General features: G+C 43.9%; 1 protein-coding gene across 1 annotated transcript in view; it reads left to right on the plus strand.

The window, feature by feature from the left end:
- crocc2 (ciliary rootlet coiled-coil, rootletin family member 2) overlaps positions 1 to 17,363 on the plus strand; it is a 296,172-nt gene that overhangs the window by 153,704 nt on the left and 125,105 nt on the right. Inside the window, exons 19-23 of the mRNA XM_072573057.1 lie at positions 4,451 to 4,578; positions 9,836 to 10,005; positions 10,700 to 10,879; positions 13,705 to 13,839; positions 13,975 to 14,118. Coding sequence (XP_072429158.1) covers positions 4,451 to 4,578; positions 9,836 to 10,005; positions 10,700 to 10,879; positions 13,705 to 13,839; positions 13,975 to 14,118 — 757 coding nt within the window. The remainder of the gene's footprint in view (positions 1 to 4,450; positions 4,579 to 9,835; positions 10,006 to 10,699; positions 10,880 to 13,704; positions 13,840 to 13,974; positions 14,119 to 17,363) is intronic.

Consider the following 17,363-nt stretch of genomic DNA (forward strand, 5'->3'; position numbering starts at 1 on the left):
CCAAAAGCAGAGGAGGAGGTTTTTAAGAAAATCAAAAAGGGAGTGCAAACACCCACACCCAATATATACATCGTCCACGGACTCCACAGCGCCACAGAACAAGCAGTTGGGCTGGGAGTCCGTGAACCACCGCAATCTGCGGTTGCAGGGGATCACTCCTGTTTATATCTGTCAGCCAGGGGTCCCTGATTGGACCAAGTTAGCAGCCTGAATCAGGGAACTCAGATTCTAAGAGGTGCACCTCGATGACCTTGTTACAATCATTCACCCCCCCCACCCCACACACCATCCACCACCTCCACAACCGCCAGCTTTCCGAACTCCTAGATATCACCACAACATCATAGTTCCACATGGCAGTCTGTACCTGTAATTGCCCAGTCTTTATTAACTTCACTTCTGGATTTCACACACACGTAGTGGCACCCTGATTCAGATTTCACTACTTTTTTCCTTATTCCAGCTTTACCTGTTAACTTACTATTCTCTATGACAGTTCTGCCTGTCTCTGGAAATAATTTTCGAATCTAAAATTCTTGGCAAATCTTCCCTCTTGGTTTCCACACCTGTGTTGATTTCATTTAAAGTCCTCTCATTAGAAAAATGCCTAGCTCTGTTCTGGTGCAACCCATTTGCTCAGACCGTTGCCATCTCTTTCAGTGGAGCCTGACGCAGGAATCTAAAGCCCTCTCTCCTGCACCATCATTCCATTCATTCATTCAGCTATCTTATCTGTCTCATGAGATGCTGGAAGTAATCTGGACATTATGGCATTGAGGTTCTGGTTGCTAATTTCCTACGCAGCTTCCCAAATTCTGATTGCAGGAACAAATCCTACTTCCTCCCTAAATTATTGATATTGTCATAGACCAGTCCAACACCAGCACCTCTGCATCATAGACCATGATCTCTTAGTTGTTCACCCTCCCAAAGAGTGTCCTGTAGTCACTCTGTGACATCCCAGACACCAGAGAGACACCAGACCGTTCTGGAGTCACGCTCATGGTTACAGAAACTCCTGTATGTTCCCCTGACTAACGAATCCCTATCATTATTGCTCTTTCTTTCTTCTTGTTCCCCTCCTATACAGTCAGACTATGTTGTGCTGCCACAAACATGGTTCCAACTGCACTCCCCCGAGGAATCGGCACCACCTTCAGCTTCCCAAACTGATTCATGTGCAGGTTCTCGAAGGCTGACCTCAAGGGAGACCTGGGAGAAAGTGAGCACTGCAGATGCTGGAGATCAAGCGTCGTAGAGTGTGGTGCTGGAAAAGCACAGCCGGTCAGGCAGCATCTGGGGAGCAGGAGAATCGGCGTTTCGTGCATAAGACGACCTGACTGCTTCTCTTGGACAGGCTAACAGCCGCCCATTTCCTTTCTTCCTCAGGTCCCTCAAGCTGTGGTATGCCCACCACCCTGTGCCACATCCATGTCACTCTCAGCCATGCCCATGCACCATGGTGACTGCAGCCACCATTCAGTCTCTGAAACCCAGAGCTCAGGTTTCTGCAGCTGGCACAATTGTCATCTTGGTCACCAATGGGACCCATGACTTCCCACAGGTCAACTACTTCACTTAATAGTGCAGCCCTTTTTTTAATGTTACTTCCTTTACATTAAGTAATCCAAAGCAGAATAAAAGTTCATTTGCTTTATTACACTGGCCCTGACTTTCTCTTATTCTTGGTGTGCTCATGTAACTCCAATTGTAGCTACTTTAAAAAGGATATGCTTTTCTAATTTACAGCAGTTTAAAGACAGTCCCTTGTAGCATTTTCTTACCAGGCAATGAAATTACTAAGAAAGTTTAAAAGAGAAAAACACATTCACACAAACCTTCAGCAAACCCCACACACTACTATTTATAGTGAACCTTACTTAAAGCACATCTTTTTTTTTAATCCCAGGACTGAATCCCATTGTGCACCAATTCCCAGGGATAATCACTGTCTCTCTCTCTCTCTCTCTAGCAAAGAGTTCCTTACAGTGAATGCATCTTTACTGACCACGCACTGAAAGAGTTCCCTTTCTTACATGGTGCTGTGATGAAAGTTACTTCTCACATTAATTTCCTGTTTTCATAATCTACACTTTATTCAGGCAAGGGATTTTGAGTGATTGATAGATAACAGCTGTTATCAGGTAGTGGCCTGTTTAGCCAGGCTATTTAACTTACTTAAAGATTTGAGGTCAGAGTCTGATTTTTATCCTAGAATTGAATTAGAAAAACATTATTTACAAGCATGTTACCGCGACGGGGGAGTTTGAGTTATAAGGACAGGGTGGATGGGCTGGGACATTCTTCACTGGGGTGTAGGAGGTTGGAGGTTTACCTTTATCAAGGTTTATAAAATCATGGATAGATGAGGTGAATAGCAAAGGTCTTTTCCCTAGGGTGGAAAGTCCAAAACTAGGGGGCTTAATCTTAAGGTGAGCAGAGAAAAGATTTAAAAGGGACCTGAATGGCAACTTCTCACACATTGGGTGGATCATGTGTGGAATCAACTGCCAGAGGAAATGGTAGATGCAGGTGGAGTTACAGCATTTGAAAGACATTCGGATAGGTACATGACCAGGAAATGTCTAGAGAGACATGGGCCAAACACAGGCAAATGAGTCTATTTCAGTTTGGGAAACTTGGTTAGTATGGATGAATTGGACCAAAGAAGCTTTTTTCATGTTCGATGAGTTTAATTTACACTTTGAATGAAGCTTCCGGATTTACTCAGTTAGCCTTGGTCTCCCTGAGGAAAACTCTTCCTCACACTGGCTGTGTGCCATTAATCAGGTCTTGCTGGGAAGATTTGCAGCAGCAAGTGCTAAGGCAGAGCTGAAGTTGGGGTGCATTATGTGGTAATGGTTGGTCGATTTTGCTGTTGAACACTCACAGGTGATTGGCATTGGTTGAAGGATGGGGGATAGCCATTAGGTGGGTGAGCTGGAATACTGAGTTAGAAGGCAGAGATCTGTAAAGCTGCAACCTCTGAACAAACCTTGCAAGGGGAAATTCTGAAGACATTAACTCTGATTTCTCTCCATAGAAGCGGCCAAACATGCTGAGCTTTACTGGCAATTTCTGTTTTTGTTTCTGATTTACAGCGTCCAAGGTTCTTTCAGTTTTTATTAAGAGGAAATGCTATCAAGCTTCCTACTTCAGTGTTTGGTTTGGATCCATTTGACATTACACAGGTGGATATAGACAAGCTTAGTAGAAGACAGGGGGTGGTGCTGGAGGGTTGTTTTTCAGACTGGAGGCCTGTGACCAGTGGAGTGCCACAATGATCGGTGCTGGGTCCACGACTCTTCATCATTTATATAAATGATTTGGATGTGAACATAAGAGGTATATTTAGTAAGTTTGCAGATGACACCAAATTTGGAAGTGTAATGGACAACAAAGAAAGTTACCTCAGATTATAACGGGATCTTGGTCAGATGGGCCAATGGGATGAGGAGAGGCAGATGGAGTTTAGAGTTTAATTTAGATAAATGCGAGGTGCTACATTTTGGGAAAGCAAATCTTAGCAGGACTTATACACTTAATGGTAAGGTCCTAGGGAGTGTTGCTTAACAACGAGACCTTGGAGTGCAGGTTCATATTCCTTGAATGTAGAGTCGCAGGCAGATAGGATAGTGAAGGTGTTTGGTATGCTTTCCTATATTGGTCAGAGTATTCAGTAAAGGAGTTGGGAGGTCATGTTGTGGCTGCAAAGGATGTTGGTTAGGCCATTTTTGGAATATTGTGTCCAATTCTGGGTCTCCTTCCTATCGGAAGGATATTGTGAAGCTTGAAAGGGTTTAGAAATGATTTACAAGGATGTTGCAAGGGTTGGAGGATTCGAGCTATAGGGAGAGGCTGAATAGGCTGGGGCTGTTTTACCTGGAGTGTCAAAGGCTGAGGGGTGACCTCATTGAGGTTTATAAAATGATAAGGGGCATGGATAGGATAAATAGACAAAGTCTTTTTCCTGGGGTGGGGGAGTCCAGAACTAGAGGGTATAGGTTTAGGGTGAGAGGGGAAAGAGATAAAAGGGACCTAAAAGGCAACTTTTTCACACAGAGGGTGGTACGTGTATGGAATGAGCTACAAAGGAAGTGGTGGAGGCTGGTACAATTGCAACATTTAAAAGGCATCTGGATGGGTATATGAATAAGAAGGGTTTAGAGGGATATGGGCCGGGTGCTGGCAGGTCGGACTAGATTGGGTTGGGATATCTGGTCGGCATGGACAGGTTGGACCGAAGGGTCTGTTTCTGTGATGTACATCTCTATGACTCTATGACTTTAGTGGAGGCACAAAATGTATGGCTCCAAAATGTGATCAATTTGAAAATCCATTTCCTTGAAGTAGCCCACGATGCTGTCTGGTGTGTTGTGCTGATATATGCTTTTGACTTATCATCGTGACCCTGTGATCTTGCTGAGTTTTGAAATTTGTTTTGTTTCAGGGCAGATAAGGAAGCCTTGGAGACCAGCTTGTTTGAATCCCAGCAGTTAGTTCAGCAGTTGGAAGCTCGTAAGGAGCAGTTAGAAGGAGAGAACCAGACCATCCTCCTTGCCAAGGAGTCACTTCTAGGTTGTATAAATTTTAATGTATGATTCCCCATTTTTATATATATGCCTGTGCATATTTTGTGTGTGAATTTAAAAGGTGCACGTAGATTATCACATGCCTAATAGAATAGCTTCATTCTTTGTACATTCTTAAACCAGCTGGTGTTCAGTACATGTTTAGTTCCTCCCTCATAATGTACTGTACCAACAAAGCCAATTTACCCATTGCACTCAGCAATTTTATGCCTTACATTTTAATATCTATCTAATGTACCCAGCCAAACTGCACCCTCAAAATAGTATCACCAATTCACTGCACCAAGCAACATTGTGGTCTCAGTTGATCAACCTTCTATACAGCAGGATAAGGGTGAATGTTTTACTTTTAAAAATGGGAATGGAAAGCAATTGGAAAAGAAGTTGAAAAGCAGTTAGGAAGGCAAAGAGGAACTGCAAAATTAATTTTTCATGATAAATCATTTTACAAACATAATTAATTAGATTAAAATAAGGATTTACAAAGGATGACTTTGGAATGAGCAAGATGAGCTTGCAGGTAATGATGTTGACCGAAATAGTAGATAATTAATTTGCCTCAATAGCAGCCACAGGTGGGTGTGACAGAAGCAAAAAATAATCTTGCATCGTAGGGAATCAGTTAAATTGGAAGTGGGGTGATAATAAATAAACGAATCAAACTTGAGTGTTGAATCCTAGTTGAAATGGGTTGCATCTGTGCATCTTCAAATATCCATTGAAAAAGGCAGCACTGTGGCTCAGTGGTTAGCCCTGCTGCCTCACAGCGCCAGGGACCTGGGTTCGATTCCTGCCTTGGGCGACTCTCTGTGTAGAGCTTGTACAATCTCCCTCTGGGTGGTCCAGTTTCCTCCCACAAACCAAAGATGTGTAGGTTAGGTGAGTTGGTCATGCTAAATTGCCCATAGTGTTCAGGGTTATGTAGATTATGTGCATTTGTCAGGAGTAAATGTACAGCAATAGGACAGGGGAACGGGTCTGGGTGGGTAACTTTTCGGAGAGTCAGTGTGGACCTGTTGGCCCAAATGGCCTGTTTACACACTGTAGGGATTCTATGGTAACAGAACTGCTGATATGTAAATCACATTTTCAAAGGATTAGTGCCAGTAGACTTTCAAAAAGCTAATGTACTTATTATACTTTAAAAGGGAGTCGAACAATTCGAGCGAACTGCAGATCATCAGTGTATTGTTGATGGTAGAAAAGATTATGAAAACTTCACCTAAAGCTGTGTAGAAAAGCCTCAAACAATTGGAAAAATATCAAAGAATGATCACCACAATTTCCAAATAGGATACTCATTCTGGACCAACCCCAGTGATTTCCTGGAAGAAGTAACAGAAGGAGTAGCAGGGATAATGCAGCTGATGTAATATAGAATCAGAAAGTTATGTTTCATAGTGAGGAGCTCAGCTCTCATCATTTTACTTATTTTCTAATCTACCTGCTTAGAGATCTTATAACACACCTGTAGAGCAGGTGGGGCTTGAATCCAGGCCTCAAGGTAGAGACACTACCACTTCACCACAAGAGCTTGCTCACTCTCTTTCAATGTTTTTGACAATGAAGCTGCTATGAGGCAGCACTTCTGTCTGTCTCCCATTGCAGCTGCCAGCTGTGCACATCAGCTAGAGAGATGGTCACTGCAATAGGTCATGGAGGTAGCATTCAGCAATGGACCCTAACCATGCGAATCACTCTGAGATCTCTCCAGAGCATGGCTGATGGGTGATGGCTCAGTGGTTAGCACCGCTGCCTCACAGTGCCAGAGGCCCAGGTTTGATTCCAGACTTGGGTGACTGTTTGTGTGGAGTTTGCACATTCTCCCCTGTGTCTGCGTGTGTTTTGTCTGGGTGCTCCGGTTCCCTCCCACTGTCCAAAGATGTGCAGGTTAGATGGATTGGCCATGCTAAATTGCCCATAGTGCTCATGAATGTGTAGGTTAGGTGTATTAGTCAGGTGTAAATATAGGGGAATGAGGTCTGGGTGGGTCACTCTTCAGAGGGTGGATGTGTCGGGATGGGGGGCATGTTTCCATACTGTAGGCATTCTATGATTTTATGAGCCCCAGCAGATCATACTAAACAAGGCAGTGACTAGGGTAGATGTGGGAAGGCAAAACTGTGGAAGGGCAGCTTCCAATTGATACAGGATGCCCAGGGTTTGTGAGCGGGGAGTGGATCACCAGGGTAGGGGCAGATGAAGCAGACCTCCCATTCCATCCTGCATCAGCTGCATACTTAATTCTACTGGGTAACACATTGAGTGCAGACCCTTCCCATTGTCCATTTCATCAGTGTGACAATGTGATGCCTCCCTTAACTGAGCATCAATTGCCCACTTACAGCCTCAGTTGGGCCACAGGCAGGTAACCAATGTCTCCCACACCACCAGTGTCGGGGCAGGTGTACTGACGGTAGATAGGCTACTGCTGAAATTTCCAGGTCCACAGGGGTGGCACAGTGGCTTAGTGATTAGCACTGCTGCCTCACAGCACCAGGGACCTGGGTTTGATTCTAGTCTTGGCCGACTGTGTGGAGTTTGCACACTCTTCCCGTGTCTGCGTGGGTTTCCTTCCATAATCCAAAGATGTGCAGGTTAAGTGAATTGACCATGCTAAATTGTCAATAGTGTTCAAGAATGTGTGGGCTAGGTGCATTAGTCACGGGTAAATGTAGAGCAATAGGGTCTGGGTAGGTTACTCATTGTAGGGTCGGTGTGGACCTTGGTGGCCAAAGGACCTGTTTCCACACTTTAAGGATTCTATTAACTCCTTTCCAACCTACATTTAGCTTATAATATGGATGGTTCTAGCGCTTAAGGAGGCCCTTCGATCCATTATGGCTCTCTGCTAGAGCAGACCATCCAGTGCAACTCCCTGCCTTTTCCTCATAGCCTTGTAAATATTTCCTTTTCAAGTAATCATAGAATTCTCTTTCAAAAATAAGTACCAGATAGTCTGAATGCTAACATCAGCCTGTCTGAATTCACAAGATAAATAGCAAAATGGATAACAAGCTGGTTACAAAACAGGAAACAGATGGTGCTAAGGGGAGCTGCTCAAATTGTGCAAAATATAGGAAATGATTTTCTGTAGGGATTAAGTACAGGGACCACTGTTGTTCACAATATAAGTGAATTGATCTAGAGCCATGAATTAGAAGTGGGATCTCTCAATTTGTGAACAACTCCAACAAGAAGAAAGAATGTGACCAACCACAAGAAGACAATAGTGAACTTACAGAATGGCTGTGTCACTTGCAAATTCATTTGAATATATACGTAACATTTGGCTGAATCTTGCATTGTTTTGCGTACATGTGAGATTAATAGAGGGACTCTCACTGCAAGGCCTGGTGAAATGTCTTGCCAGATCTCACCACACCCACGTCATTAACCAAATCCACCCCATGCCATCATTTGTGTTCAATTCTATTCCCATCTTTACTACACGTTGTTCCTGGACCAATTTACCACTTGTAGGATATCCGATGAAAGACCCTATCACCTGAGCTGTACTTAAAAGGTTGCTGTGCACCCAGACTACAGCTGGCACTCTGAGGCTGCCCTGCTCATTCACATACAGATTCTGAACTTGTCAGAGAAGGTGTGGATGGTGCTGTGATTTTCCGTCTGTGCTTTGACCCTGCTGCATTCTGTGGAAGCAAGATGAACAAGGTGTATACAGGGCAGTGGATAACGCTGACACCATTGCTGCTCACCCTACAATGTCCCTGTTCTTTCCTCGACCTCTATGTGTAAAGGGACTGTGGTGGACAGTGATGCCTGGGGCAGGGAGGTACGTAACCAGCAGGGCCCAATGCATTAGAATGGTCAGGGAATAGAAACCCCATACCTCCATACTTCGTAGAGTGCATGGGTCTGTGTGTAATGTTGTTTCCTATTAGAGGACCTCATCTTGGTGAGTCCTGCAGCCACAGCCCTCACAGATCAAGACACTTGTCCTTTCCACTTCCAGCCCCATCTATTTTCTTTCCCAATGCACACTTTTGACTTAAGCATAATGGAGGCTGACATTAAGTGCTATTCAGCCAGTGGCTTCCAAAACTAGGAAGATATAACTATCAGGAAAAACTGAAGATGTTTGAGTTCTTTTCTTTGAAAAACTGAAGGCAGAGAGTGGGCTAATAGATGGTTTGGATAATGAAAGGGTTTGATACACTGTGCGTCAATACATTCTTTCCACAATGGGAGTCTGAAAGCAAAATATATAAAAATATAAATTCATAGATCCAGTTAGGGTTTTCAAGGAAATTTCTGAAGTCAAAGTGTGATAAGAGTGTGGAATGTGTTACCACACGGCCCGCTTCCTGACACATTCCTGATGAACGGCTAATGGACGAAACATCGACTGTCCTACTCCTCAGATGTTGCCTGACCTGCTGTGCTTTTCCAGCACCACATTTTTCAACTCAAGAAAATAAAGGAGTTGCATTTACATAGTGGCTTTTCTGAATTCAACAATTTGCATTTATATAGCTACTTGTATGGAAAAGCACCCAAAGGCACCTCACAGGAGCATTATCAAACAAAATATTAAATTGGAAGCACCATCCAGATAAATTGTTCATTCTTTTCTTGCTTGCACTGGCTACCCTAAAATACCCAGATACACCGCACCTTCAGTTGGATAACCAACCCTACCATATCCAGATACATAGAAACATAGAAGATCGGAGCAAGCATAGGCCATTCGACCCCTCAAGCCTGCTTTGCCATTCCTTATGATCATGGCTGATCATCGAGCCCAATACATTAATTTCACTTCCACCACGCCCCTCCAAATTCCTTGATCCCTTAGCCACAGGAGCTCTAACAACATCCTTCTTGAAAACACTCAATGTGTTGGCCTGAGCCATTTTCGGTGATAGGAAATTCCACAGGCTCACCACTCTCTGGATGTGGAATTTTTTCTTCATCTGAGCCCTTTATCCTTAAACTATGACCCCAGTTCTGGACTCAATGACCATGGGGAACGTGCTTCCTGCATCTAACCTTTCTACTCCTTTTAGAATTTTATACGCTTCTGTGAGATGCGCTGTACCCTCAGTTGAACACCACCTACCCTACCATACTCAGATACTTTGCATCCTCTATCTGGCCAAACCAATCCTACTGTACCCAGTTACGATGCACTTGTTTGAATCCAGACTGTGCTGAGATCTATCTGAACAGTGCTGCTTCAGAAAAAAAAATGACTGTCATTGCTTTATTTATTTCAGTGGAGATTGACAGTGCCCACAAGGAGTCGGAGCAACAGCTGATCAACTTTGAACGGGATAAAGAGCTGTTGCAACAGAAACTGAATCAAGTTGAGCAGGAGGCCAAACTCTCACTGAACAATGAGAAGCTGGTCCATGATGAGGACGTTGAAAGTCTCCGGAAAGAAAAGGCATGACTTGAAGAAGAAGCAATAGCGAAGTCGAACTTTCCACTCATGATACACACAGTCTACTCTATCTGCCCTATGTAACAGACTAGCAACCTATTTAATCTCCTTCCACATAAATTAACCCAAAATTAACATTCATTTTGCTGTGTGAAAATTTTGTTGTTTCCAAAGTTAGTGAGTAAGTCCAAGGAATTGCGTGCAATTGGCAATCAATACTTAGTCGCGTGCAGGGGAGGGATGGCCTCACAGTTTTATCACTGGAGTGTTAATCTGGAGACCCGGGTTAATATTCTGGGCACAATGACCACCAATCGATTGTCGGAAAAACCCACCTGGCTGACTGATGTCTTTCAGGAAATGAAACTGCCACCCTTACCTGGTCTGGGTGACATGTGACTCCAAACCCACAGCAATGTAGTTGCTCTCTGTGAAGGGCATTAAATGCTGACCTCGCCCACATCCTGTGAATGGATTTAAACAAAGCAATAAACCTTTCCGCCATTTAGCCTGAAACAGGGTTTGAAATTGTCACATGCAGCATTCCAAACAAAGATGAAGTCTGTAAAAGGATTGACTAAGTGTGCCTATGTAAATTTGTTGAATCAAAGTCTGATGTTGAACTTTCTAAGGGTGGGGGTTATAGATATTGTTAACTGGCTCCTGACTGACCTACACCATTCCGTGCTCCCTCCAGGAGATCCTACGCCTTGAGCTGACCTCCGAGAGGGATGAAGCCATTCAACGCTTTCAACTTGAACGTGAAGACCTGGCCACCCGCTTTGCAGAAGAGAAAGAGGAGCTAACTGAGGAAATCCTCAGTTTACAAAAGGAGAGGGACGAGAGTCTGATCCAGGCAGAGAGCCAGAAACAGCAGGTAAAGAACATGTTGGTGTCTTTAAACATCCTCGTACAAGATACTCCACGGGATTGTAGTACAGAGCTGTGTAATGTGCAATACTTGGAGACAGTCCATGGAACTGATGTGTGGGACTATATTCCCCAAGCATCATGTTCTAAAAATTGAAGTGATGTTACACAGATTACAGAGGATAACACATGTGGTTAAAGGAGGAAAGGTCACATTTTTCCACACGGTGAAGGGGAGGATTTATAGGAAGGAGGCACTCCGGTTGCAGATTGGTTTTGGCAGATCCCTGACAGCTTCCTTCTGCCACCTCTCTAGTCTGCTGCATAGAATGTAAATTGGTTGGACTGGGGTCTTCCAGATTGGACTTACAAGCATTCCAGCAGTCTTGCCGTGTGATAGCTAAAGCTTCCCACTGACACTCAGCTCCTAAACTGCACCTGCTATTTGCTTGTGGTTGGTAAAACAACTCCATATGTGTGCTGATGTTATTGTTTAATTGAATCCCTCTGCCGCACTTTAATTGACCCCCGATGAGACAATTATGAGCCAAGACTGCAGTTTCCTTTGTAAATGTAACACTTTATTCCAGTTTAATTTAATGACCAGTCAGAGGCTGGTTCTTTCAATCTCTTGTGTGAAGAGCGGAGGCGATGGCCGAGTGGTATTATTGATAGACTGTTATCCCAGGACACTCAGCCAACGTTCTGGGAACCCATGTTCAAATCCTGCCTCAGCAGCAGATGGAACTTGAATTCAATAAAAATGAAGTATCTAGAATTAAGAATCTACTGATGATCGTGGAATGATTGTTGGAAGGGAAAGCTAGTCTGGTTTACTAAAGTCGTTCTGGGAAGGAAACCTGCCATCCTCACCTGGTCTGGCAATGTGGTGGACTGTGAAGTGGCCTAACAGTTGGAGGGACAGCCAATAAATGCTGGCCAGCCAGTGACACCTGCGTCTTACAAATGAATAAAAATTGTTAATTTTTTTTGTGCTGTTGGCAACATCCCTTAAAGGACTGTTGTGCAGAAAATTAAATCCATGATATGAATCAGAGAACCCCAGCCTGTTTGCATGGCTCCCGTGCACAATCAATGCCTGCATGAACCCAACTGTCCTTGCTACCTCTGGTGAGCTCCATTGCTTATCTGTCCAGTTATCCCAGGGAAAATAATCTTCCGTGTGGAATGTGACAGCATACCTTCTGCTGCACAGATGTAAGGTGTGTGATGTCACATTCCACACAGAAGGTTATTTTCCCTGGAATAACTGGACTGATTCTGCCCAGTGATAGGGGCAGAGTTTATTGCCAAGTTTTCGATAAGTCACACAGGGCAGTTCACTGAACAAGTGGTAGACAGGCAGACACTGAAGGAAAGGATGGGAAGGAGGGAGATGGAGATTTCATTTTTTTTTAAAGGAGTGCTGCGGTTAGCTGTCTTGCTGGGAAGACAGCTCAAGTATACAGGGGAAACTCACTGAAGAGTTGAAGGTAGTTAAAATAGTTCTAAATTGTTCAAACAAACTTGCGAAGAAGTTCCAGGAGTTTGTAGGTGGCTAGGGGTTGGAGTCGGTGTTCAGACAAAGACCTGGGAGCTGAGAAAGTAAGAAAGTCACTGACTCTGTTTTGGGAGAAACCACCAGGGGCTTGAAAGTAGCCTGTTCACATCAGTACAACTGAGAGAATAGAAGAGGGTTGACATCTCACAAGCAAAACCTGTTTCATGGAAACTGAGCAAGATTAAAACTCATGGGGAGAACGCCGGGGCAGCACTAGCACAGTAAAGCTAGCTGTCTGAGAGCAGAGGCCATACTTATGAATACCGAGTCCAGTTTCAGAGTCCAACTGATCTTAGACCCAGTGCAGAAGGTGATCAACCAGAACAGAAGCACTTTTTGAAGCAGTTGGTGGCATAATAGCTTTTGAGAGGGTACCTTGCGGCCAGATTGACATTACTGAAGAATTGTATTCCCTTGTGAAGCCTAATGAGATCTGGTGACCCGTCATGTTATTAATATCTGGGAAAGATGCTGAGAAATCTGTGGGATCTGTCTTGATCATATTTGATTTATGCTGAGGGTGTTCTAGCATATATAACCACCTTTAATCCATCTTCTGGGCTTTAGTATTACATTACTGTTCTAACTTGTAAAGTATTGTTCATTCAAAATAATGGAATCATGTGGTTTTATTCTAAAGCTCCCTGGAGACACAAATTTTTATCTACATTAGAAATTACAGGTTACAGCTCCCTAAACAGATTGTTAAGTTTTAATATGATGGTCTGTTGTGGAATCATTACAAACTTCCAGAGTTGCACGCAGTCTCTGTCGACATCCCCTCACACACTTTTGGTAGACATTGACTCTGAAATGACTTGTTCTTTTCCAGGATGAATGGAAGTACAGGTGGATTGACATAATGACTTACTGCTCTGGGAAACTGGGAAGTATGGTCGTCCATTAGACTTGAGCTTCATCCCAGTTTGGTTACAGCTACCCACTGGAACACCATCTGCACCTTCAGTACGAAGGAATGTTAGTCAAAAGCAAGTCTAATGTGACTAATGATAGAATTACCATCTGATAACATTGCTGCATTGATGAAGCTGCAAATTGTTTGATAGGAATGGCTATCCATCATCCATCAGGGTTGGAGCTGTTGTGATGTGGAAAATGTCATCCATCCAACTGGTTACAAAAGTACAGCTATCAGTTGTACCAGATGCTCTTTTTCTTTCTGTGCGGTCATCTATTCTTTTTCTTGGTCAGTCTGCCTAATGAATCAAGCTCCCTTATAACCAGCTGAGCAGATGTATTTCTTTTCTAAGGCCTTGTGTCTCAAAGAATCCGAGAAAAATATCCTGTCGGAGAAACTCAGTCAGGCCCAACGTGAACTTGGCAACGCGAACATGGAAATCGATCGGGTGAAACGGGAGTTACACGGTCGGCAAGAGCAGGACAAGGTGACAATCAGCCTAGGGTTGCTTTCCTAATGCATCGTTTTCTTCTTTTCAAAGTGAGTTAATATTGAAGCCAAGACCACATTGTAGAGTGACTTGAAAATGACTAATCTCCTGCATCTTCTCCTTTTCACCCAGAACACCATTAACAACCTTAATGCTGAGCTGAAGACCTTCCGAGGTCAGTTTGAGGAAGCTGTGGCCTCCCATGAGAGACAGGTCAAAGGTCTGAATGAGCAGCTTAAAGACTTATCACGGCAGAGAGAAGTAACTCTCAGGGAGGTAGGCTCAATCATTTATCTGCCTTTCCTTTCTCAAAGTCAAATTTAAGTGTGATTGAATGGATTCCTAATGTTTCTGGATGTCTCTCTGCTACTGCACTGTAACAACACGCACAGTTTGTCTGAAGCAATAGCCTTTCATGGCAATCTCATTCAGAGTCGCACAGATCAAGAGGAAAGAAGAGGCCATAAACTTTCCATCATGAGAAAAGTAGTGTATCAAAGGAGTGTATCAAAGTAGTGTATCAAAGTAGTGTATGGCTCAAGTTTCTACTCCTGAGCACAAATCAGAAAATTTCCTGGCTTGCCATAGTGATCTCAGGAGAAACTCCCTCAAGTAGCTTAATGTTCATTCCAGAGAGTGAAGGTGAAGGATGGAATGGAGCCCAGTGCTCCAAGACACAGATTGGAGGTAACCACAAGGGTTGTTTCATACCATGCTGGGTTGTATTAAAAGGCCCAGTTTGGTTCTTAGGGATGTGTGTCAATTGTGTATTAAATATTACTCCCTGTAGCTCTCACCTCTCTCATTTTATTACCCTCCACAACATTCCTTATTCTCCTTCCATGTCTCCATGCCATAATAATGCCAGGCCATGGCTTCAAGCCAGGCAAATGTCTCCTTGTAGCACCCAAATCCCCTTCATGCTAACTCATGCCAACCCAGATCATCCATGCACCATCCTTTGCCCTTGCACTTTTCATGCCGATTCACCCAATATTCACCATGAGCAGACCTCAGGAACCATGTTAATGAAATAAAATAGTGGCCTGAATATCAACTACAGATTTTGTAATTGTAAAATAATGCCACCACTCTTAAAAGTCTAATTGAAGCATTTAAACCCTTCAAGTACTTAATCCCATATCAAAACAGACTTTGCTCATAACCCCATATTAAAGGTAGCTAATTCTTCAATAACTTTTTTGAACTATCAATTAAGCTCTGTACATAGAATCTTGCTGAGATGGTGAGAAAAGATGGAAAGAACCAAGATAGCTCTTAGCGTCGGATCAACAAAAAATCATTATAGAGTCGAAAAGTGTGGTGCTGGAAAAACACAGCTAGTCAGGCAGCATCCAAGGAGCAGGACAGTCAACATTTCTGGCATAAGACCTTCATCAGGAATGTATGTGGGCGGGGCAGGGGGGCGCAGGGATGGAAGGGGACTGAGCAATTAATAGGAGAATGGGGGTTTGAAATAGATGTCTGTGTTGAGACGGTTACCAGAGATTGAGACGGAGAGATCCAGGAAGGGGAGGGAGGTGTCTGAGATGTTCCAGGTGAACTTGAGGTCAAGGTGGAAGGTGTTAGTGATGTCCACTTCCCACATCTCTGCCCTTGAACCTCACCCCTCCAACTACAACAAGTATAGAACATCCCCTGGTCTTACCTTCTACCTACTAATCTCCGGATACAGTGCATTATCCTCCACCATTTCCGCCACCTACAATCAAACCCCACCACTAGAGATATATTTCCCTCCCCACCACTGCCTGCGTTTCACAGAGAACATTCTCTCTGCGAATCGCTTGTTAGATCCATGCCCCCTACCAACCCACCTTCCACTCCAGCACCTTCCCTTGCTGCCACAAGAGGTGTAAAATCTGTGCCCACACCTCCCTTCTCACCTCCATCCATTGTCCTAAAGGATCTTTCAAACATTCGGGAGAGATTTTCCTGTACACCAAAATAACTCATCTACTATGTCCTTTGCTCTTGAAGTGAGCTCCTCCACATTGAGGAGACAGGAGGCCAGCTTGTGGAAAGTTTCAGGGAACATCTTTGGGATACATGTATCAAACAAACCCACTGCCTTGTGACCAACCATGCCACAAAGGACATGTAAATCCTGGACGTCCCCCATGGCCAAATCCAAGCCACACGATGACTGGAGGAAGGACGCCTCATCTTCCGCCTTGGGACCCTTCAACCACACGGCATCAACGCCAACTTCACTAGTTTTTAAATCTCTCCTCCCCCCCACCTCATCATAGATCCAACCCTCCAACTCGCCCTCTTGACCTATCCAACCTATCCATCTTCCTTCCAACCTATCTGCTCCACCCTCCCTACCTATCAAATCAGCTCCCCCCCCTCCCCCCCACCTACATCTACCTATCACTTTCCCAGCTAAACTCCTCCCAGCACCACCTCCACCTCACTCTTTATCTCTCGGTCACCTTCAACCACCTCCCCCCTCAACGTTCCTGATGAAGGGCTTTTGCCTGAAACGAAGCCTCTTCTCGTCCTCGGACGCTGCCTGACCTGCTGTGCTTTTCCAGCGCCACACTTTAAACTCTGACTCTCCAGCATCTGCACTTTCTCCAAAGAACCATTATGACAGTTAAAAAGGATTTTCTTCAAGTTTCACTAACAGGATGGTTTGTTTTTGTTAAATTTTATTTTAAAAAACAGGGATTTAAATGCCATAATAGCTGGAGTTTTTCAACTCCCATGAACGCCGCCAGGCTGTGTTTTTTTCAATAAACTTTAAAGTGCTAGGGTTTAAATAACTTGAGAGCTTGATGGTTTTACATACATAACCAACCTTTCAAGAACACTTATATCTCCTCCATAAATTTGTGACGCTCATACTATTGGATAGTGTCCATCCTACATTGCTACACAGAGGAAGGAGAAATATAAACCATCAGACCCAGTCCATAACAATGCTGAAACAGCTAAGAAAGAAATTGAAAGAAGTTCTTGGCAGGTTTGGTTTTAATGATACATGCCCGCTGAAATTGTCAATTTATCGGGCAACTCCTTTGGAGTCTGCTACATTGAGGATTTTGCAGGATCACATTGTGCAACTTCCATCCCTGTTGCACTTGGCCATTGAAACTCTAGGCCATTTTTACAGAGACTGAGGGGGGAAGGGGCTGGATAATAGCTCTTAGTCCTCCATGACCTTAAGCTATGCTTCCACCAGGATCTGTGTGGGACCTTCAGTATTGACCCTTCCAGACCTTTACACAGTATGGGATGGGAGCAGGGAAAATTGTAAGCTTGGATGGACCTAATGATGATATAAACAAGTGGCCCCGTGTTGAAAGACTTGATAAACTAGCTAGTCTTCTGTCCTTTCCTTTCCCAGGTGGTCTCATGTGCTAATTCAAACAGGATCTTTTTTGCTATTGCTAGAAGAGTATTACTTAGGCAGGTTGGTAAACTCTTACCCCTCCCCCTTAAATCTGATAGAAACTTTTAAGCAAGAAAGTAATTTGTATCTGACACAGTTA

This window comes from Chiloscyllium punctatum, chromosome 6 (genome assembly GCF_047496795.1).
Source record: "Chiloscyllium punctatum isolate Juve2018m chromosome 6, sChiPun1.3, whole genome shotgun sequence".
In the NCBI taxonomy this organism is placed as follows: Eukaryota; Metazoa; Chordata; class Chondrichthyes; order Orectolobiformes; family Hemiscylliidae; genus Chiloscyllium; species Chiloscyllium punctatum.